The 24,799-nt window shown below is 35.3% G+C and overlaps 1 protein-coding gene across 1 annotated transcript in view; it reads left to right on the top strand.

Moving 5' to 3' along the window:
- Window positions 1-12,486, top strand: part of LOC102809776 (uncharacterized) — a 28,206-nt gene extending 15,720 nt beyond the window's left edge. Inside the window, exons 2-8 of the mRNA XM_085492994.1 lie at window positions 7,328-7,441; window positions 8,659-8,877; window positions 9,258-9,320; window positions 9,419-9,817; window positions 10,134-10,429; window positions 10,551-10,581; window positions 10,867-12,486. Coding sequence (XP_085349120.1) covers window positions 7,351-7,441; window positions 8,659-8,877; window positions 9,258-9,320; window positions 9,419-9,817; window positions 10,134-10,429; window positions 10,551-10,581; window positions 10,867-11,624 — 1,857 coding nt within the window. The 5' untranslated portion in view covers window positions 7,328-7,350 and the 3' untranslated portion in view covers window positions 11,625-12,486. The remainder of the gene's footprint in view (window positions 1-7,327; window positions 7,442-8,658; window positions 8,878-9,257; window positions 9,321-9,418; window positions 9,818-10,133; window positions 10,430-10,550; window positions 10,582-10,866) is intronic.
- Window positions 12,487-24,799: the final 12,313 nt, after the last annotated feature.

Genomic DNA, 24,799 nt, shown 5'->3' with positions numbered 1-24,799 from the left:
TAAGAGTCCTGGAACTCCCACGCAACATATAGCTACACTTCAGGGGAGAATGGCACATGCTTACGATATTGCCAAAAGGCATGCTGATCGAACTGCCATTGGTAGTAAACTACGCTATGATGCGTGGGTCAAAGATGCCTTATTGGAGAAAGGTGACCGAGTACTTAAACGCAATGTGGGACTTCGAGGTAAAATAAAGATTGCGGATCAATGGGAAAGCGTTCCCTATGTTGTCAAAAGCAAGTTAAGTCAACATATCCCAGTCTACGTAATTAGATCGGTGGACACTGGTAAGACTCGGACAGTTCACAGGAATCTATTAAAGCCATGTTTGGATCGTAACTCAACAGATTTTGATGATGTTTGTGAAATTGTGAAGCCAACGACGCAGAAGAATATGAGGAACAAAGCGGAAGATGTTGTGCAGCAATCGACAGATGGGGAAGCGGAGCATAGTAGCAGCATCACTGAAGATGGTGTGATTACAGTGCTAGATCCTTGTAGACCAGTGTCTCAACCATGCGAAACCATGATACTAGGTGAAAAGGGAGGATGTAATTCTATCTCTGACACACCCATAGAGATGGCTCAGTGTGACAGTAAAAGCGATATTCCCATAGTCGATCTAATTGAACCTTCAACGATATCCATGGTATTATCTGATGCTAGTGAGGGTACTGAAGTCAGAAGTGAAGCTGAGAGTACGAGTAGTTCTGATACTACGGAATTGAATATTGGGTATTCAGGAAGACCCACGAGAATCAGACGGCCACCTAAGCGTTTTGGATGGAGTTCTGGACTTGCGAGGAAACAGTCATCTTTAGGACAAAAGGCAATCAGTTCCAGATTTGACGCTGTGGTATCTGCAATTGGTTCGATGGAACGTCTGATGATGGCAGGTTTATCTGCTGTGGGGGAGGAAAAGCAAAATTGACACAAATAGTGTGGAGACTAATTGCTACTTTAGGTGAGTAGTATTCAGTAATTTGACTCGTGTGTTATCGTGTATTTACCTTTTTTATGCAAGTTAGATTAATTTGCCGTTAGCTTGTCTTAGTACAGAGGTAATTTGCATTTTAACCAAGTAGCGGACCGAGACGATGCTCGCGACAACAATGTGTGCTAATGCGCCTAGTTGTAGTATAATGCGGCAGCTTAGTATAGTTATATGTGTGGTGTCACACTTACGGATAGGAACAGTTTGAGGACCCGAGGGACGTGCCCCATCCCAGGTTGTGACATAGTACGTACACCTTTAGAAGGGGAGGCTGGTCTTTTACCGCATACGAATCCTGTTTTCGTTGCGGGTTATCTCAGGGATGTCATTTATTTTTTCTCTCTCTCCCCCCTTTGTTTGGGTCTAAAGTCGGATGACGGACAGACTGGAATCTATCCGTTGACCCAAACCAAAACAAGGAGTTCGCAACAAGAAACGACACGAACACAGGATATTATCAAATTCTATTATTGTATTCGTGTAAATAAATAAAGTGCGCTCACGAGGTATCAAAATACATTAATTCAAATGAACAATAAATTCACAAATTCAGCATAATACAATAACAGTGTGGTAAGACACACAAAATTAGACAACGCAAGGAAAATACATTTACAGTCGCCTGGAGTCATAAAATGATATGGACACTAAAATACCTAGTTTCAAAAGTCAATCTTTTTGACGCAAACAACGCGTGGCCTAATCTTCGGCTGGCTTCGGCTCGAACGATTGCGACGTGATGGATGGACGGCAGCGAGTTCTTGTAAATCTTGCTGAGAGAGAGGATGCAGTTCTTACAAACGTCCGTGGAATGACATAGTGAAACTGTACGTTGTCTTCAATTCGGCTTGACGTGAAACAATCTGTCTTTGAGAACTCGTAACGAAGCAACTGCGTGCCTCCACGTGGCAAGGTGTCGGTGATTAGCCGTGTGTCCAGACTCGGTGATAATAGACGACTCATTGAAATTGACCTGTGACCTACATTTATAGTGGACAAAGACTCCTTAAGCTCCAGTAAATTCGATCATTATTAACGCCCTCTCGTGAGCGTCTATTGGCATACAAATAATACACACGTCTATAAATATCAAATTACACAAAATGCGTCACATACGTACATACGTGCCACTTGTTATAAGTAATACGTCTATGATCGATGCTGGATGTAACGTTATTGCCAATATAGACATTTGATTATTTTACGTCTTCGTGATTGAAGACAGCGCCCTCAACTTCAAGAAGTACACCTGTGCAGCGGAAGCTATGCACGTTTTATGCTAGGACTCGTGGTATCTACGACACCTTTACATGCTGCAGAGTTTGTATTCAACGTTTCTGTATGACTAATGCCAGACATCGTACATCCGTCGAGCAGTTCAACGTACACCTGAGTGAACTCTTGTATTGCTGATTCGAACTCTTTTATTTTATATCTGTATCGGGGTAGTATTTTATATTGAAAAGGAATATTGTACCATCACTGTTGAACGTTAATACATTGTTTATGCATACTTTGATTATTTCCCTGCTTATGAGTCTCTTGCATGTGTGTGTCCTGCGCTACCATTTCGGACCATATAAATTGATTATTTTGACTACCCTTAGTCTGCTCTATCGCTAGCCCTGGGGCATTGTTTTTGGAAAGAAGGGTAACACATGGTTTAATTATTCCTGTCTATAAGAAGGGTGAAAGAGATTTAGTTAATAACTATAGAAGTACAGGGGGGTATTACATTATTGACATTGATTACAAAAGTTTTCAGTGATATTATATATCATCGTCTGCTTAATTGGGTAAACTTGCACTATCCTATTATGGAAGAACAGGCTGGTTTCCGTAAAAATTATTCATCAGTTGACAATCTATTCATTTTATCAACCATTATTGATCGTTATTTGTCATTAGGAAGTAAATTATACTGCGCATTTATAGATTTTGAAAAGGCATTTGATAGGATTAACCACACCTTACTCTTTTATAAACTAACAAAATCGGGTATGGGTGGCAAACTATTTAAAGTATTGAAGACCATGTACCAAGATATCAGGGCATGTGTTCGCTCCCCAGTAGGTATTTCTGAATTGTTCAAATGTGAAGTAGGAGTCCAACAAGGCAGTGTTTTATCACCACCCCTTTTCTTTCTCTTTGTAAATGACCATGGCGAATCAATACAACATAGCCACGCCGGAGTTTATATAACGCCTATAAAATTATTTTATTTGTTATTTGCAGACGATTTGGCAATTTTTAGCTCTTCCATTATGGGTTTGCAACGTCTTCTAAATAATTTGGATCTATATGCAAATAAATGGAGACTAAAAGTTAATATTGATAAATCTAAAGTAATGGTATTTAGGCGTGGGGGCAGATTGAAATCAACTGAGCAATGGTGGCTTGTAGGACATAAACTAGAAGTTGTTTCTTATTATAATTATTTGGGTATAGTATTGTCGAGTTCTGGGCTTTGGAACTATGCTGAGTCTAGTTTGGCCAAAAAAGCGTCAGGATCGTTGTTTGCGATTAAGAAAAGTATTTCGCAATTTGACGGTATTGATGAAAATATTGCATTTAAAATCTTTGATGGTAAAATCCTACCAATTTTAATGTACGTGGGCGAAGTCTGGGGCTTTTACAATGGCAATCAAGTTGAAATTATACAAAACAAATTCTGTCGATTTATATTGACAGTCTATCATAATGCACCAAATTTGGCTATAAGGGGGGAGTTAAGTAGGTTTACTATTAAAACGGTTAGACTTATTTGGATTATTAAGTACTGGCTTCGCATTTTATCATTACCCCGACACAGACTGGTATATTTATGTTACATGTTTCAGTACCATGAAGCAGAAAAGGGCAAAAAGTGTTGGGCTTTTCAAACAACAGCACTGCTTGGACATTGATATTCAAAATTGGCAAAGTGGACTCGAGCTATTTCTGAAGCTGTGCTTTTATAGAAAATTTTATTATATATTTGGTCAAGAGAATTATTTTAAAACAGTCCAAAAAGACTGTTACAGGGAAGAATTGTGTCGCCTAAGAATTTCTGTCCATTGTCTACGTATTGAAACTGATAGAAAAATCCATAATACACGTACAGAAAGAGTTTGTATTTTATGTAATACCAATTGTGTAGAGGACAAGTACCATTTTTGCATTATCTGTCCGTTTCACCAAGAGTTCAGATCTAAATACATCCTATGTTATTATTATACACTTCCCTCACCCGAAAAATTTATATCGCTAGTACAATTACAAAATGCAGTAATCTTGCGTATTATTTCTAAATTTATTTTTCTCGCCACAAAAAAACCTAATACAATTATTTTGGTCTGACAGTTCATGTTCTTTTAATATTTTCTTGTTCTTTTTCAGTCACTGTAAAATGACATTGTCCTTTGTAACATGTTATGTAATTACAATGAGTATACCTTGAGGCCGGAGGCCTACAGTATTATAAATAAATTTATAAAAAAAAACTATATTTTGCCCACTTGAATAATCCATTTACAGAAAATTACTAGTATATTGTTTTTATTTGCAAAAGAGATTCCATAGCATTTTACAATTTTCCTTCATTTCCAACAAACGTGTACACTTCCTGATGCATCGTCGCCAGCCAAGGTTCGTTTATTTAGTCATCGCTTTAACTTTACACCAAACACTGACCATAATTATCTAGAATGGAAGCAAAAAATAAGTAAATCATAATGATTAGAACACTGTAAACCGCAATAGTAAACAATGCAAACTGATTTTAAATTGTATAACGGTCACCGGCCCACGGCATCGACGCAGAATATTGGAGCAACAAATATTTCCTGATCAATTGCGTTGTGTTTCAAATAAAAAATATTCTATTGCAGTCCAAATCTGCTTAATTACTTTAATAAAGAGTTAGTGTATAATGTACAAAATGTTGACACATTTTGATAAATATTCACAGCTACGGCTTCAATACCGTAGACGATTTTGGCCCGATCGTCAACAAAACATCACCCGTCTCCAGGTCAAGCGACTGGAAGAAGATACAGGTGTTCGGTCGAACCGGTGGGAAAAAATCGTCACTCCCGGAATAACTACGCAAAATAACGACCTAAACTGGAACCATTTAAGCCACAATATCAACGTAAAAATAAAAATGACTTTCCTTGCAATTGACAATGATAAAATTACCGAAAAGCCGTGTTTTCATCGCTATCATCGTTAACATCGGTATAATTCGCCATTATATTTGAGTGTGTTTGCGACCCACTCTCCACACAGTGGGCGCTCGCTCCCAGCATGCTTCACGCTCAGAAACATGCTGGGAGCGAGCGCCCTCTGTGTGGAGAATGTTTGCGACCTGACTGCCCGGTGACGTCATCAGGTTTGCTATAGAAGGTCTGTGATTCGTTGTCTAAACTAGTCATAGGAGGTCTCGTTGAAATCTCGTTAAATCGGCGATAGTTAAAATATACCGTCTCACAAGTACGTAACAAAAAACATAAACAATAAAAGTGGAGATAATGGTAATTTGCATAACCATTCACTCATATAGAAGATTGCTAATGCTCATACTTAAAATGGCTGTAATAGTCCCAAATTTAAACCCATTATCTTTTTGTAAAATGTTAAATATAGTTCATAATATGGAGATTCCGCCATTACTTTTTTTCGCCATGTTTCTTTCTTATTATTTATGTACAGGCTTGCTAAATTTTGCTAAGTATTCAACCGACAACTGATGCGAACATCAAACACTCATATAACTTATTGAAAGCACTCTCACCTTCAGTGTCCAAGTAAAACATTATTTTTCTCGGTTAATCTATGCAATAACGCCGCGTACCATAGATAAGTGGTCCCAAGAACTCATCTTTCACTCAACTCTCATTCTTCATGATTCCAGGTGTTTACACGACTCTCACTTTGTCAGTTGGCACTATATGGCTGGAATGATTCTATTAGTTTAACACATGGTATTATCATCTCATTGCCGGGAGGAATTTCAACCACTTTTATCAACATCACTCTGGTACAAAGAGTTCATGCTTTCCAATCGAAACATGGTACGATTTTATCAACAGATTTTAGCTGTAAGTTTGTTATGTCAACCACACAGCCCATTGTGATTACCCGCTTCATACAAATGATTGCAACAGCCTCCATATTAACTAATATTCGACATTTGCTTACATACTTCTGTATTATGTGTAACTCTAAATTAGACCAAGTTGTTTCATGGTTGTTCCATCTGCTTGCCGGATCTTCGCTGTGCTCGTCTCTAATGCTTGTCTCTGCTCTTTTCTGGGTTCTTCACACTATCAGACACCTATGTTTTTCTTTCCCTTACACCATGTTTACTCCTGGTTGGGGGTAGTTTGGGCATGTCTCCATTCCCGACCTAGTTCTGGTCCCTGGGTTGGACGTGGTGTGTTTCCCAGATAACTGCCTGCTTGGTTATGGGAGTCCCCTCCCACATGCCCTCATCCCAAGCATCTGTAGCATCAATTTGTTGGAGTCTACCCACATGTTCTGTTTTCTAACTCACTGCCAAATATCTGGACTTTTTGTCACAAATAGATTGTTTACCAATGCCCATTGCCCACAGTATGCCTTTTAATAACTCCATAGTGTCTTACCACTATTTTTTCTGGAATATTCTGACAGGAAGTTTTCTCTGCTTTCATGGTTTTCTACAATTGGCAGGGGATTGTGTAGCTTTGGTTGATTACTGGTTCTGGGCCCTCTCTTGTCCCTCAAACAAGTCTGCAGTGAGGTTTGCAAACCGCCTGCCTGTTGATTGTGCTTGGTGATACCTAATCCATAATAAGTTATTCGCTCTGGTAACCGCTCTTCCTGTCATTCTCCAAGGTATATCTTTTCTCTGCTGCTACCTCTTTAGTACGTTTCTCTGTTGTAGTCTTACCAATCAGCAGTTTTATATGTTGGGTATGGCCCATGTTGGTGTTACTTGTGACGGCAAAATGCTAAAATGGCCAACAATCTTGAGATTGGGGTCAACAAGTTCGGTATGACTGTGAAAATGAGAGCCAAAACAGTAATCATACCCTATATCAATCAAGAAGTTATGGACAACCTTCAGAACATCGACAATAGTTTGGCAGTATGTGACTATCATGTGATAATAGTTAAATGAGGTACATGTGAAGATAGTATTGTACAGTCTATTACAATCTTTGCAGGTCTTTGCAGAGAACCATGGGATGAATTATGGAGCTGTGACCAAGACGACAATCAAGTAAATAAAGTCTGCTTATAAACAAAAAAATAGTGGTTTGTTTCCCGCCATTATTACATAATGTGTGACCTTTCATATTATAGGTCCGATAAGAAAAGTTGCCAGGATGGATTCATCATCAAGTGAAGACAGTGAAGATGAAAACGTACACCCATTTGACATATTTGTTGAGGAATTAGGTGTCAAAATAACAGAATGTAAGTTAATTTGTATATTTTAAACACGCAATGCTTTATGCAATATTTGTCCTGCACCCGATGGAAAGTATTCATGTCATTAAACAATATAATATGTACATTAATTATAAAAATTCAATTATTTTCGAAGGAACCAAATGTTGAGGCCCCTGACAGTGACTATATCCTCTATATGAGCCTAAATATATCAGGATTCACACTAATCTAAAATCCGGCTTTAATGTTTTATATCTGAAATTATATTTACCGATATTGTTTTTTTTTGCATGTGTCTGAGCTCATAATACTATCATTGTGTTAACATTTTTGGCGTCTCATGGTTGCTGTGCTTTTATCTATGCAGTTCCTTCCAGTATTTTGTGTTGTTTGTTTTCACCTTGGTTCCTTGTTTATCATGGTTGCGCTGGCTCATGTTGCCAAGCTGTGATTAGGTGTATTGATAATTATCTCTCTTGAAAACACTCAATGAAATTACTCCTTTTAAATTATGTGTGCTATCAAATTAGTTCACGTGACGTATTTCGATATTATACAATCATTTATTTCCTATCTAAATACTCGCTTTATAAATGTATATTTACTCGTTGGGGTTTAGTATATTCGACTATCGCCAGTAAGCCAAACCTGATGTCCATCTAATGACGATCACGAATTTTGCTGCCATCTGCCCATACTGATTACATTGTTTTTGATCAAATTTATATGATTCATATAATAATATAATTTCTATTATTTTTAGCTCCACTGTCGACTTTGTCGAGCGGAGCTTATCATATGAGTGATTGTCCGTCGGTGTCCGTCGTCGTCGTCCGTGTCAACTTTTCACTTTTTCAACTTCTTGAAAACTACAAGCCTGAATGCTTTGATACTTGGTGTATATGTATCTTGGGTAGACCTCTCTTAGATTGTTCATTTCGTGATGGTATCTTCAATTTTCTAATATTGGTGAATATTTTAGTCAAGTGATAATTTCGACTTCTTCATATCTGTCATTGAAAATGACACTTTATCCGAAACATCTGGTCATATTAATAATTAACAAAGACATTTTCTATATATTATATTTAACTGTTATAGAAGCTTTCACCAATTTTAAAAATTATTTACACTGTCATATATGTGTTATAATTTATATTAAAAACATGTGTCTACAACGTGATTGATGTGTTATTATACTATATCTAACCTTAAAATAGTATTATTTTTTACTTCTGTAGCTGTTTTTTGCACTATGAAACGTCTTTGTCGTCGTAAAATATCGACGCAGAAAATGGAGTTGATGAAATACCCGGCTGATCTGATATGTGCACTTATAGACGCAGCAGTAATTTCGGAGAAAAACATGAAGTATCTGTCAGAAATACTGAAAGTTGCGGGAGAAAAAAAACTTGCTAATGAGGTTGAAGCATATCGACCCTGGCATAGCAGTAACAGAGGTAAGTGCACTGCTAAATACAAAATAAGTTATTATTGTTGTTGTTGTTGTTATTTTATGTTATTCAACAATTTTATTTGCCGCAACTTGATCTAAAATCGCCGTTGCTTTGAAGCCTGCGTATTGGATTAGCACTACAATCAAATTAACTTCCCATCAACACAATGTTGATAAAATTCCCCAGTCTATACGTTCTAGCCAATACAGCCAGTATACACCAATTGCGAGATACAAATGAAGTTCATCGAACGTGGGATAAAGACTATAAATCTCGCCTGCATATTCATGGATTGTATATGTATGGATGTAGTGTGATATCAAGCATTATGCAGATTTGATCACAGACACTAAATTTATATGAATAATATTTTTCATTGTCAGGAAATAAAAGAAAACGAACAAAGTCAGATGCTGATGTAAATTACAATGTAGGACGTTATGTAGGTTAGTATTACTGGTGTAGAAGTTTCATTGTTACTGGGCTGTACTATGATTTGTGTGTAACAAGACTTGAAATACACGTTAACTGATTTGTGTTTTAGATATTCCAATTCCAATTGGATTGGACGAAAAGTCAGTAGAAGACCAGATGTTATACCAAGCAGCGATGCGAGTATTTGATGCGATGATGAAAGCAATTAATAGCAGTGATGACCAATATGACATGTTGGAAAAGCGATGTAACAGTGCATTTGAGGAGCTACGTGTGACTCTTGGTAGATTGAAAATATCTTCTATAATACTCATTATGAGATGTTGGAGTCTGGAGGGAGTTCGGGCATTCGCAGATGGTCTGAAGAGTGGGAAGATTGAAAGACTATTGACTGATATTCTGATCACAAATGAGATGAAAACAATGTCAGAATTTCATGCTGTCACTTTACGAATATCAGCAACAGTAGATCCTATCCTTCTTGAGATGGCAGAAAGACATTTTGAAGGTAGACTGTAAATCATTATATGTAGATTTTTGAACTAATGCTTGTCCAGCCTGCCTTATCTAAAATGAGAGCATATGAGCGTGGAAGAAAAACATTATTTTTAGTCATTCATATAAAACATCGTCATGTTAAAGTTGTCCATCAGATAATTTTTGGCTTATTATATGCCATGTTTCTGGTTTATTCCCACATTTCTACATAAGTACATATTGAAAAAATGTGGTGATTAGAAGTGTATTATACATGCGAAGATTTGGTCAATTGTATTGTATTTGTATTCACGTTTAAAGTCGTTTTACTCAACTTTACCCAACAGATAAGAATGCCAAGCAACCCGTTGGATCCCGGAGATTGCATCACTGTATGAAATCGGTCAATTACCTAGATCTACGAACAATGACGTATCCATCAAAAGCGAATTTGCGAACATTGCGCAAGTCACTGCCTTTATTACAGCAGGTGTCAGCAACATTTCAGAGGGAAATATTATTACTACAGAAAAGTAAAGCTGAAGTACAGAAACAAGTAGAGACTCTGGCGGACCTTGTAAACCAAATCACCTCAAAGATGAGCAGGATAAAGATAAAGTACAACAAACTAAGGAAACAAAAGGTAAACAACAATTTGATTACGTCACATAGCCCAGTTAATATTACCATACATAGTGAAATATCACATGCGTGTTGTTGGAACATCCATAAAATGACGAATAATTCCATGTTTATTACCTCAGCAGATTAGGCAGGACGAATATATGAAATTGGGTATGTATTGTCAATTATATTATCTTTGCAATTGGTAGTTTTTTTTACTTCTTCCAATTTCCAAGCCTTCTGTTTGATTGTGCTCCCTCTCCCGTCTGCCTCGGCGTATTGCATTGTTTGCATTAAATAAGATCGTCATTGTTAAATAAATAAACCAATCGCTGTAACATACCGATAAAGATATGTGTTTTGTTTTTTCTATTTTTTTTTTAGTGTTATCAAAATGTTGCAGGAATAATTGTGTTACGTTGTGAGATTTTATTTTGTTTGATTTGTCGTGTATAGAAACAATTGGACTTGAGCCAGCATTGTTCAAGTGGCCATTTGGGATCGCATTTAATGACAAAGAAGAATTGGTTGTTGCAGACCGCGGCAATGAATGTGTAGCCCTGTATGTGAATGGGCAAAGGTTGAGAAAGTTAAAGTTCAATGGTTTCCCAGACACATTTGTGCCAATTGATGTTGCTGTGTCAATTGATGGAATATACTACATAACTGATTCCAGCAACAAACAGGTAGTAGTATGTAGAGATGATAATGAGCTGATAACTACATTCCCGATAAATGATGACATTGACCCTCATGGTATCACACTGACTAACGATGGTGAACATGTCCTGGTAACAGATTTTGAAGGTGATGCACACAGTGTGAAGAAGTATACCATAGATGGCGTATATATATCACAATACCAGCCAGAGGGAAAACTGAAGCTAAGTCGTCCAGAGTGCATAACTGTCAACAGCGACAGTCAGGTCATTGTTTCTGACACTAATAATTCTCGTATCCAAATATTGGATTCTGAATTGAGGTTTTTAACTTCGTTTGAATGTGTAAACAAAGATGGGAGAAAGTATTCGCCAACAGGAATCGATGTTGATAGTGAAGACAATATATATGTATGTGGTTACTTCAGTAAATTTATTATGATTTACAACCGCCAACTGACGCAAATAAGTTACATTGACGTTGAAAGTAAGCCACATCATATTAGTATACATGAAGGTAAGCAAATGAGAATAGGTCTTAGGCGGTCTTACTGAGATATCCAATAATTTTGTCACGGTTTTGTATTTTTAACAAACACATTGCGTGTTTTCGTGCTGTGTTTTCTTGAAAACTACTAGCACAATTGGTTTGGTACTATGAGGTACCTTGGGTGGCCCTCTATCTGAACTGTTTATTTTGTTCACTTGGCAAAACAATGCTGACTTATTGAAAACTACTAGCATGATTATGTAGGTATTTAAGTAATTGTAAATAAGTCTGTGAGCTGTAATTAGTATACATTAACAGGATTTTCAGCAAACATAATATTCATAGCACATTTAAAACCATTTTATAATCTATGTATAATCATGTGTGGTTCATGAACAATGTGATCAATTATAGTCACTGTATGCTTCCAACAGAATGTTATTTCAACCGCAACATTTTAAAAACTCAATACATTGTTTTATATTGGAAATTGTTTATTCTCACGGGACCAGATCAATCGCAGGGTTACTTGTTCCAATAAGATGCATATTATTTTTTTTATTTTCTAGAATAAGTACTGTTTTTGTAATAAATTCTATTCTAGTTCCTCTTTTGGGGATGACAAATTGACAAGATTTGTAAATGTTTGAGTATCTGATTCAGTTATATTACTTTTTTGTGTTGTCATATCAATGTGATTTAACTATGGTTTAGATTAATATATGGTGGGTGCCACATGTATACGTAACGGATTTGTTTTCGAAACTATTGTCATTGTGTCAATCTTATGCTAATTTGTCTTCGTGGTTTAACCAAGTCCGATGTATGTATTTTGCCCACCATACACACCTATCAAATAGAAATATATTCGATACATTTTGAATGTATATAAAAATATGTTTATGTGACAAATAAATGTATTGAAAATATTTTTTTTAAATAAACGTGTTATAATTCTGTTTTAAAGTTCACTATTGAATTGTAGCCTTAAGTTTAGCTTAATGCAACATACAACTCTACAAACAGGTTTGTTCAATAGATCTTCAAATCTTCATGCACCTTTAACTTGGCTTTGATTGACAAAATAGTTCAGCAACTTGTGTTCATCGCATTTTTTACAAGAACATTCACTGGTACACCTGGCAGTCTGGACAACATGTCTGATATAACCTGTTTCATCCAAAAGATAAACTCTGATATTACACTGAACATATCAGCAATTCATTCCTACGATTACTAAATCATTTGGGTATAGCTCACTACTAGTTCCAACATTCAAACCACATGTATACAAGTGCAATCATTCTTGATATTCTCTTACAACACATGCATCCTACAGCTCCAGAAATTAAAATAGGGGGAAATTGCGACTTGGAAATGCGATTTACCACAATTTTTAAAGTGTGGGAGTGATGCACTAAAAATATATTTTAACCCATTCTTCTCACTAGTTGATTGATGAATACAAAAATAAAAGATGATGATTTACACGATTGAATGTTTTTTTTTTCAAAATCCACATATAATGAATAATTAGTTGATAATCGAGTATTTTTTGCGAAAACCTGCTTGGCTTGTTTATTAATGATAGGCGCGGTAATATTGCTCTACTTAAATATTCTGGAATATAGTATTGATGCAACACCTTGCCAGTAACTGTAATACTGTGCCGAGTTATGTGGATTTTTTGAACATATGAGAGAATGATACTTTTACACGATACTTTGGTTTGTTAACTTCGCTTGAGATTCTTGGCTGCTGTGTATACTTTGGATTTGTCCTTAAAACAGGATCGGGTCACTGGTAATTTCTGTCGCGCCTGGAAGTCGATAAACACGCTGAAATTAAAGATTACCTGTTTGTGAATAGAGTTCACTTGTTATTAAGTGTCCGGCTTTGCTTCGGGATTTTCCGAGTTTTTTTTCATCATGTATGCTTCATTTGATCTTCTTGTTTCACTGTCCAGCTTTGCAGAGCATAGCTTAACTTTTCTCTCAATTCGCGATTTGTTCCTTTCAAAAATGTTACCCGTTCATTAATTCCTTTCAAATCACAACGTAATTTGTGTACGTCGTCCAATAGCTCATCCACTTTATGTGTGATATCGCTATTCAACTTGTCCATTTTATTGGAGAGTGATGCATCCATTGACTTCATTTCTGCCATTAACTTTGTCGATGGTGCTTCGTTATCTGCATCACTAATATTAGGTTGTATATAATTAGCACTTGAACGGGCGTGTTAAGTGTTAAGATAAAGGAAGCATGGCCGAAATATTAATTCATTTGCATTTCCATTATGTTCACAGTGAAGCCTATGATTGCTAATTGGCGTGAAACAACCGATTTCTGCACGATATTGTTCAATAGAGATATTCATAACTTAAGGTTGGTGTGGATGTAAAGTATTACGAAATCAGATGCAACAGATACTCAGCCCAAAAAGTACTTTGCATGTCCAACGACACGCGCCTTCAAACATATTCTGAATTTTACTAAAGCAGGCATTGATCAGGATTTTTAAAGGGTGGTAGTCGTTGCGTGGCATGTTACTGAGTTTTAATTAGGTATTTTTCAGATGATTGGAAGGTATCGAAGGTGTCACCGGCGGTAATTAGTGCAAATCGTTTCTAGGTCAAACCTCACACTTGTGATTTCTATTAGAAGAGCGCATTGGATTGTGGGAAACTCAATGTTTATCAACACAAATGTACATGCGCAGCGCGACGACTGCCGCCTTTTAATTGTCTTCAAAAAAGACTCAGCCACTTTTCAGCTTCAATATTTTTCATATTAATTTAGATTGAGTGTGTGTGATGAGTAAAGTAAACAAGTAACAGTAAATAATATGAATAACCATCTACACATTCGCGTTGATTGTTCCAACTGATTGACATTGCATTCCATACCAGTGTTGTTGTTTTTATGGAGCACGTTAGTCACTATTTTGTGGGTGCTCAGTAGTGATGTGCTGCAGAGCGATAGATGGCCGGTCCAGCCAAAAATTGTTCATTGGCAATCTGACAAATGATCTGCCAATCTGTGCCCAAAAATTTGGCTTGAGTTCTTGATAGTGCATTGGTTATGGTGTTGTGATCTCGTGATGTTCTTGCACTCTAAGGTGAGAATTTTCACTGTCAAACTGCTCAAGAGTCGTGACTTTGTGCCCCCTTCTTAGTAGGTAGGTCACTGTTGAGACATTGTCGCACCTCACTAATATCTGTTCAGATCACTGTCTTCCATCATGATGTGTTCCTTCAGACAACATTACCCTATGTGACGTCTGTCAAATTGACACTGTTCATAGGAGTTGTATTTAGGCCATTCTGACCACCAGGTGGTCGGGATGGTTCATCAAACTAACACCTCCCTGCAGGTCAACTTGGTGGTCTAGGATAATGGCAGTATGGATTCTGTACATCCTGGCTCAAAAAAAACAAGGGCCCTTGAGCTAGAGGTGAAAAAGCCTGGGGCAGAATTTGTGCAGACACGTGCCACAAACATATGTGCAGTCAGTTTGGTAACACTACTCTACTACTAAAGTGTGAAAGGGTCTGGTAATGACCCCCCCCCCCCAACAATGACGTTGATTTGCGCGGAGACAGAATGCTACTGGCATGCCCGGTAGTAGTGGTGAAAGCAGACATGTAATCAAGAGGAATTTGCCTAAGGTGCTGAGATGCCTTCTTGGGGGTTCATGATTGTGAAAGCCTGGGGCAGAATTTGTGCAGACACGTGCCACAGACAAAAAAACAATCAAAATGGCCGCCACACTAGTAACAGTGTGGTTACACCAGCTCTGCTAAAATTTAGGATAGAGTTTGGAGGGAAGGAAGCTATACAATATAATCATCAGTGAAGACCTATAAAGTAATTCAACACACAGCTGATTCAAAATGGAGGGAGTACCAGATGAAGAACCAAGCAAAAGAATACCAAAACCTTTTAGACTCTCAAACTTTGAATACGGGGATGACCTTAACACAGCAGACATTGCAGCTTATAACACAGTAAGAAACTTAACATTCCAATGAAAGATATTCCTAGGAACGAGTCCTTATATTTTGACTATAAGCTAGTTGGTGGAGTCAAAGTTCCATGTGATGTTAAGTTCAAATGTATAGAGGAAAAGATTTCAGCATGGATCACTGTATGCAAACAACATTACAACAGTGGATATGAAAAACAACATAAAGTAGCAGTTGAATGGGAAGACAACTCAAATAAGTATGAAGTGGCTCGGATGACTCACTATCATCTGAATCCCTCAAAGGATAAAGAAAACCAGATGCTGTATATCAAATTTTATTCAAATGGGGGAGTTCTAGTTCAATCTACAAATGTTCAGGAATGGGCTGAAACGGATTTCACACTACTCAAACATAAAGTTTCAGAGGAATCAACTCATTACCAAAACAAACAAGTGAGTCTGTTACAGCTGAGGCTAACAGGAGGTGTGAATCTGATATCACACCTATTGACAACAAAGGCAGTGACAGAATAAATCAACCTGCATATAAAGTTGGCAAGAGTGGAAAAGAAGCCAGGGAAGAGAAGAAAGAACATTTCGAAGAGTTACTAATGAAAAAGATTGAGTCAACTCCAAATAGTTCATCTGTGAGTGTAAGCAAAGTTTTTCAAGGATATTACAAAGCACTTGAAAACCAATTCAGCCAGCTAGAATCTAAAGTAAATAATACAGTGTCAACAGTAAATACACTTGAAGACAAATACACATTCTGAATGATCAGAAAGTTGAAATTATTGATGTCATGATAAGAGACAAAAAAGGTGAGATGTCAGCTATTGAACTGAAATTTAAGAATGTTAATATTCGAGTAAATGATGATGAGAAGAGAATAGCCGACTCTAATGAGGTTATAAGGAAATTAGAAGAAATTGAGATAAACACTGATAAATATATGAATGTGGCAATGGAACAAGCAACACAAATAAATACAATAATGGGAATTAATACTGAGTTGAGAGAAGAAAACGAACACCTAAAAGTGTCCAATGACAGCTTGATCAATAAAATCAAGATTCTTGAGGAGAAATATTCAACTTGAAGGACTGCAAACAGATTTCAAGAAAGTAAGAGAACCATCTAAAGAAAAGTTGAAAAAAGCATAAAAAAAGATGTGAGATAGCCAGTTACAACAAGGAGACATTACTTCTACCAGCAGATAACATTACAGATGAACACAATTTTGAGATAAAAGATACTTTTAAGAAAAGTGAACAATCTCAAGGCAAATACCAATCAAAGTCAATAAGTGAAAATATCTTACTGATAGGTGACTCCTTAATTAAATACATTGAACCAGAAAAGTTATCCAGACAGAATATCACCAAGATAAGATCACCAACAGTTGCTGATACTGCAAAATACATTGAACAAAACTCCATAGAAAATTACGACAAGATAATTTTTCATGAGGTAGTAATGATATTGCAAACAACAACAAAGAAAGTCAACAGGTTGCTGAAGAGATCATTACTTTGGTACACAATACTGAATCTGTCATGAAGAAATCAGGTACTGTCATCATTTCCGGTATCCTACCTAGAGGAGATCCAAAATTAAATGAAAAGATTAAAAGTGTTAATGTGAAAGTGCAATCGCAAATAGTAAATGAAGACAATATTTTTGTCAACCATAGAAAGCTGTACAGTGCCAAGAAATACTATCATCAGGATAGTATTCACATAAATGATATAGGAACAAAAATCCTGGCATCCAACTTCATTAAAGCCCTAAACAACCAGATTAGAAGTGGACGTGGTATGAAAGAAAATACAAGTACACGTAACTACAAGAGAAAAATAACACACCAGCCTTATCGCCACTCTACACGACAAAGAAGTCAAAAGACAAAGAGCTTTGATAATTTAAGTAATGAAAACTACAACAGTACATCACCACAAATCAATTATGCTTCAGTAGCCGCTAACAATAATAATAACTTAATAAATGAAAATAATATTAGCAATGATGTCAACAGCAACAATATCAACAGATCTAAATTACCACCAGCATTCAATATGCCGCAGCCAATGCCTAACTGGTATCAATACAACATGCAGCCAATAATGGAAAGACCACTGCCATGGATGCCAGTACATCTATTTAACAGAACATTCCTCACCTTACTCTAATCCTTCATGGGGTTATGGTACTTAACAGACACAAAGAACAGCTAAAAATAGCCTTGTGGAACATTCATGGGCTGAAAACCTGTATTAATGATAGTCTATTAGAAACTTTTGTTAGTAAGCATGACATAGTTTGTTTATTAGAAACTTGGCTAGATTATACTGATAGTGTTAGTGTGCCCAATGGTTACTTATATTTTAGAGTAGATAGAAAGAAACATAAATATGCACGAAAAGGCTCTGAGGGTATGATTATATTTTATAAATCAAAATTTAGAAAAGGGATAAACAAATTCATCAGTAAGTATAAAGAGTCACTATGGTTAAAACTTGATAAGCATTTCTTTGGTTTGGAAAATGACTTGTACATAAACAGTACATACATTCCACCAATAGGATCATCCTACTATAATTCTCGTGACCTTACTGGTGAAGACATTTTTAACATTATAGCGGAGGAATCACTGCATTATTCAAACCATGGAAATGTCTGTATACTGGGAGACTTAAACTCTAGGACAGTTAATTTAAATGATACACTTGATGATATTAATATATCTGACATTGATATTTTCTTATACAGAACTTATGGACAATAACAGACAATCTATGGATACAATGAATAACAAATATGGGCAATATTTGTGTGATTTATGCCTGACTACTGATATGATAATTGCTAATGTCGTATTGTAGGTGATCTAATGGGAAAAATAACTTGCTTCCAATATAATGGTGTCAGCCAAGTTGATTACTGTGTGGTTCAAAAATCATTTTTGCCAAAGATCAACTGCTTAAAAATCAATGAATTAAGTAATATATCTGATCACTGTTCACTATCTTTAGCTATAAATACCAACTATGTTAATGAACACAGCATTGAAATCTCATTGACTCCATACAAAAAATATAATTGGAATAACTCCTCAAATGGAATTTTTTTAACTCAGCTAAACTCTAAGGATTCAGTAGACAAAATGAATACTTTTCTTGATAACCATTTTAATTTAGAAGAGAGTGACAAAGCGATATGAGACTTTAATGAAATTATGCATTTCACAGCTGACACAGCTTTAAAATTCACTACAATTAAATCAAGAAAATTTAGTAGAAAAAACAAAAACAAAAATAAACAAAAATGGTTTGATAATGATTTAGCGCATGTCCGAAAATGCCTAAAAGATATTTCCAGACTTGTTGACAAGTTTCCTTTTGATCAAAACTTGAGAATGCAAAGGATGAGTATCAATAAGCGATACAAAAAATTAGTCAAATTGAAGAGAAATAAGTTTAAAGAAAAATTACTGCATGACTTAATGAATTTGGAAACAAAAAATCCATCAGAATTCTGGGATATCATCAAACAAATTAAAGAGTACAATAATTTGGATACTAGTAAACATCCTCCATCCATTGCATCAACAGAATGAACTAATTATTTTTCAAAATTATATAACATTAGTGCAACAGATTCCAATTCAGTGTTGGATTCTGAGGTAACTAATTTTGTTGATAACATGGATCATAATGCTACTAGTAATCCGGATCTAGACAAAGAATTTAGTATAGCTGAAATAATCAAGGCTATCAAGAAAACAAAAGTGAATAAATCATCAGGCCCAGATTCAATTCTCAATGAGATGTTCAAATGCTATAGTCCACTATTATTAGCTTGTATAAGCAAACTTTTCAACCATATTTTATCAAGTGGATGTTTTCCTGTACACTGGAGTACTAGTTATTTAGTACCAATTCATAAATCAGGCCATTTTTGGGATGTAAATAACTACATAGGAATTGCACTTTCTAGCGCCACCTCAAAAATCTTTAATACAATTATTCATATCAGAATACAGCATTTTCTTGACAAAAACAATTTCTTTCAAGATACTCAATTCGGTTTTAGAAAAAATCATCGAACTACAGACAATGTCTATATTCTGATCATCATTAATTAACAAATATACAAATAAAGTGGGCAAACATTATCTATATGCTTGCTTTGTGGATTTACGCAAAGTCTTTGATAGTGTTTGGAGAGAAGGACTTCTTTTTAAATTGGCTAATGCAGGAGTGACAGGAAAAATAATCCACTTGATAAAATCAATGTATAGTAATACTAAATACGCCATCAAGACTAACCAAGGTTATTGTAAACCCTTCATGTCTTCTAGTGGTGTTAAACAAGGGTGCAATCTAAGTCCCCTGTTGTTTAATATCTATATCAATGACCTATCTGAAAGTCTAGTACAAACTGAACCTGTCAGGCTACATGACATGTCATTTAACTGTCTACTCTTTGCGGATGATATTGTCATACTGTCAAATTCAGGTTCTGGGCTACAAGACAGTCTTAATCTCTTTAATGACAACTGCAAAAAGTGGAAACTGACTGTCAACATCAAAAAAAACAAAGTTATTATTTTCAACAAAAGGGGGAGAAAAATTAATGATATCTTTTTTCTAGGTGATGAACAATATGAAGTAGTATCTTCATATACATACTTAGGGATCACCTTTCAGAATAGTGGCAATTTTACAGTCCCTGTTAATAACCTTGTAAAGAAAGCACAGCGAGCACTAGGGGTCCTAAAACAAACTCTGCTATTAAACAACATTATTGCCTCACCAATTAATGCAATTAAACTATTTCATAGTTCTGTTATGCCTATTCTACTATACGGCTCGGAAATATGGACAGCTTTTAATTTTAAACGTAATATCATCCCTGAATTATTTATTCAGAAATTATTTAGTGATAGCTCAAAAATTGAATCAATCCACATCAAATTCTGCAAACGACTACTTGGTGTTCACAAAAGGGCAAGTAATATTGCTGTTAGAGCAGAGCTTGGTAGTTATCCCCTAATTACTGAAATATGTACCCAAATGTACAAGTTTTGGTTAAGAGTAAAAAATAAAGAATGCAGTAATATAGTGCACTGTGCTTATCAGTCAGAGTGTACAATCAACAGTAATTCATGGGCAAATTTTGTTAGCAAACTACTTGAAATAACTCAATTAAATGTAACAGATCATAATGCTAACATTTTTAGAAACAATCTTAAAAGAATTTACTATGAAAAAATTTGGTTGCCAACTCTATCCAAAAAGGAACATAATAAACTACTTATTTACAATAAATACAAATCAGATTATGAATTTGAACCATATCTGAATAAAATTAATAATTTAAATCTCAGAGTAAGTGTAACCACTGACTGATTTCTCAATTATATAAAATACATACAAATATGCAAAGCTATTCATCTGGCCACTGTTTTAATATGTTCGATTTATGATAGAGCTCTGAAAATTTCTTAGAATAATTAGATATAGCAATGGATTCTATATTACTTTTATTAAGATGAGACTAAAAAACTCACACATTTCGTTTGCAATAAATATTTTTCTAGTACATTTTACTGACAACACCAATAACCAACATTACGCGAAGGTACATTGAAAGAACACTTCCTCATTGCCAGTGAAAAATAAAAACAACCAAATATCAGTGATTGCCACAGAGGGCGCTGAGAGAAAAACACAAGGACTAAAAAAAGTAGAAAATGGCAAAGTGAATATTTATTCTAATCGACCAATTACATTTGACATAGTATACAATTTCTGACATGAGCGATTCAACATTATTACCCTTGCAAAGAGCAATGCCATGGTATCATTTCCGAATATAATTGTATATAACAAATATCAAGAATTCCCTACCCTTTTAAGTGCAGGAAGGTTGTTTGTCTAATTATGGGATTTGTATACTGACCGGATATAGTACACAATGACGAAGAATGCGATTCCCCATAATTGTGAGATCTTAGATTGACAATTCATGTTTAAATGGATAGTATTCCTATACTATTAATCAAAGCTGGTCAATGAGATATTACTGTAATGACTTGATATTACCGGCATCATACCTAGGCATAGTTGATGAAATTTTTATAAAACCAATGAAATCTGTCATCATTAGGTCAATGTAATGAGATATCACTAAGCGTAATACCTAGACATTATAGGGGGGGCTTATTTGCTATATTAACTTACCTAAATGAGAAAAGAGTGTATATGCATGGTCAAAATGAGTCGTATTTGAATGAGCTGGTATCATACAATACATACAACTTTTAGTTTACATGTACTTCTATTGGAGATAGAGTGCTTTCAATGGAGCAAATATGGTACTGTTAAATACTTTATTTTAGCTGGAATTAATTTTCGCCAAAAAGACATTTTGTATGGAATTTATTTTCACTGATTTTTGACAAGTTGCATGTAAAATATAGGAAAAAAGGTATCGGTATATTCACTGAATTTTATTTTGACTGAATCATTCCTTCAGCGAAAATTAATTCCAAGCAAAAATAAAGTATTTTACAGTACACTGTAGCCTCGTTATAACGAACTCTTTGGGGACATACATTTAGTTTGTTATAGTGAAATGTTCACTATAATGAAGCACATAAAGCATTGGGTTTGTTGTGAGCGGGAGACATGTTATGTGTTCATTGTGTATCAGGAAATTCATTATAAAGGTGTTCAATATATATTGAGGTTACAGTGTATATGCATTTATTGAACATATACACAAACACACTTAGAATTACCAGATAAATACAATACATACAACTTTTAGTTTACATGCACTTCTATTGGTGATAGAGTGCTTTTAATGGAGCAAATATGATATATGCATTTATTGATTAAACATACTTAAAATTATAAGATATATACTATACCTTGTAAAATGGGCAGCTAGTTCAATATGTGCCGCAAATATGTCTGTATGTCTTGATCTTCATATCAAAAAACTTTTAATTTACAATTTTTATATTTATTCAGACTTACAACAATCAACATTTTCAATTTATGTCAGTTTCAACAAATTTCACCACATAAGATTAATTTTATTTCATATAAAAAAATGCACATATTCATAAATTACTAAAAGTTTCATAATTAAATATATGAGAACTATACATATTTACAGCAAATGTATAAAGCAATCTAGAGAGCAGCAAATAATAGCAATTTCTCGTCACAAACAAAATTGTAAATAATAAATAGGATCTATTGCATTGAAATGTTTCATAATTTAAAGATATCAGACTATATACAATCTATTAGAAGTGCATGTTCTGGTAGGATTGTAAAAGTACATGTAGCATTGAATTTACATGGTGTTCCAGTCATACCTCACTCTACTCCAGGCTATGAAGTAATTGATTAGTTGTTTTGCATGGCATGGGCCTTGTCAATCACTTTGGAATCATGTGGTTATGGGGAATTGCCTTGAAAGTGTGTGACAACTTAATGGGTAATGAGATTTTACTAGCATTGTACATAGGCATTTTGGAGTAAAATGTAGTGATCACTTATGACATCACATAGTATGTGACATTTGCATAATTCAGAATCAGTAAAGAGATATTACAAGCATTGTACCTAGGCATTGTGGAGTGAGGTGCAGTGAGACTACTTATGATAGCCCATAGTGTGGGAGATTTGTACAAATCTAAATTGGTAATAAGATATTACTAGCATTGTATGTAGGCATTGGGGAGTGAGGTGTAGTGAGACTACTTCTGACAGTGCATAGAGTGGGACAGTTGCATAAATCTGAATAATAAGATATTACTAGCATTTTACATAGGCATTGTGGAGTGAGGTTTAGTGAGACTACTTATGACAGCCCATAGAGTGGGACATTTGCATAAATCTGAATGTGTAATGAGATATCACTGGCATTGTACCTAGGCATTATGGAGTGAAGTGTAGTGAGACTAATTATGACAGCCCATATAGTGTGAGACATTTGCATAAATCTGAATAAGATATTACTAGTAATATACCTGGGTATTTAAGTGAAGTGGAACACTGCATAGATTCTAGGCTGAACACAAAGCTTACATCCATGAAAACAATAACATATTCAATGCACATATTACTGTAATTTACTTTATTTTAGCGGGAATTTATTTTCGCTGAAAAAACTTTTTAAGTGTTTTGTATGGAATTTATTTTCACTAAGTTGAATACACAATATAGGAAAAAGTATATTCGCTGGATTTTATTTTCACTGAATCATTCCTTCAGCGAAAATTAGTTGCAAGTGAAAATAAAGTATTTTACAGTATGCACTTCTAATAGGGCCTATTTTTACAGTATTTTTTTTCCTAAAATTGGAACAGATACAGTGCTATGAAGTTGACATAGGACTGTCAGCTAGCATACAGAATAGAATTTCGAACTGATGACAAACCTGAGCAAAATCTATCAACATAGGGATAAAATTCAGAACATCTAATAATCAGAACAATAATTTCATGAAAATACAGCAACTATACTCAAATTACTAAAATTAATGATCTATGCAATGAACAGATGAAATTATACACACTTTAATCAAAATTTCACGAAAGTAGCCCTATAAATTTTTCCCAATTTACAGTATTTTGTACATTATACTACAGTTGCTGTGAGAAGCCTATCACTAATAGAAGAGAACCTAAATCAGTAATTGTTATTACTGCATACTCAAAGGCAACTTATTTTGACTATGGTCAGTGTCATTTACTGGAGCATATGCGATACATAGTCCAAATATAGTGTATAGTGATAGGTAAGTTGGATTGTTAAATACTTAGAACATACAAATTGGCAAGACACTTTATACCTTAAAGCAGGGGGGTCGTCACTTGCGCATGCGCGGGAATTGAGTTCCAAGCGACGATAACAACACACACTAAAAATGCAAAGGCTCATGGGTAGACGCTTGTTTGTAAACAGTGACACCCTATAGCCATCTGACAGATGCGCGGGTGACGACCCCCCCTTTAAATATCTACATAAAGGTGGTAGAATTACAATATAATTTTAACCTGTACACTGTTATAGTTGTATACAAAAGTCTGTAGCAAGTTGATGTAAACAGATGCTATTTAATTTTGCATGTGTTGATTATGCTGCAAAGTGAAACGAAAAACAACGAATACTAAAACTACAATAATCTATGGCAGAATATTACTTCCACATATGCACATGAACACTGTAAAACGCTTAATTTTTGTTGC

The sequence above is a fragment of the Saccoglossus kowalevskii genome, chromosome 18 (assembly GCF_978046115.1).
Source record: "Saccoglossus kowalevskii chromosome 18, keSacKowa6.1, whole genome shotgun sequence".
Classification (NCBI taxonomy): domain Eukaryota; kingdom Metazoa; phylum Hemichordata; class Enteropneusta; family Harrimaniidae; genus Saccoglossus; species Saccoglossus kowalevskii.
The sequence above is the reverse complement of the archived record's forward strand: the minus strand, read 5'-3'. Positions and strand labels throughout refer to the sequence as shown.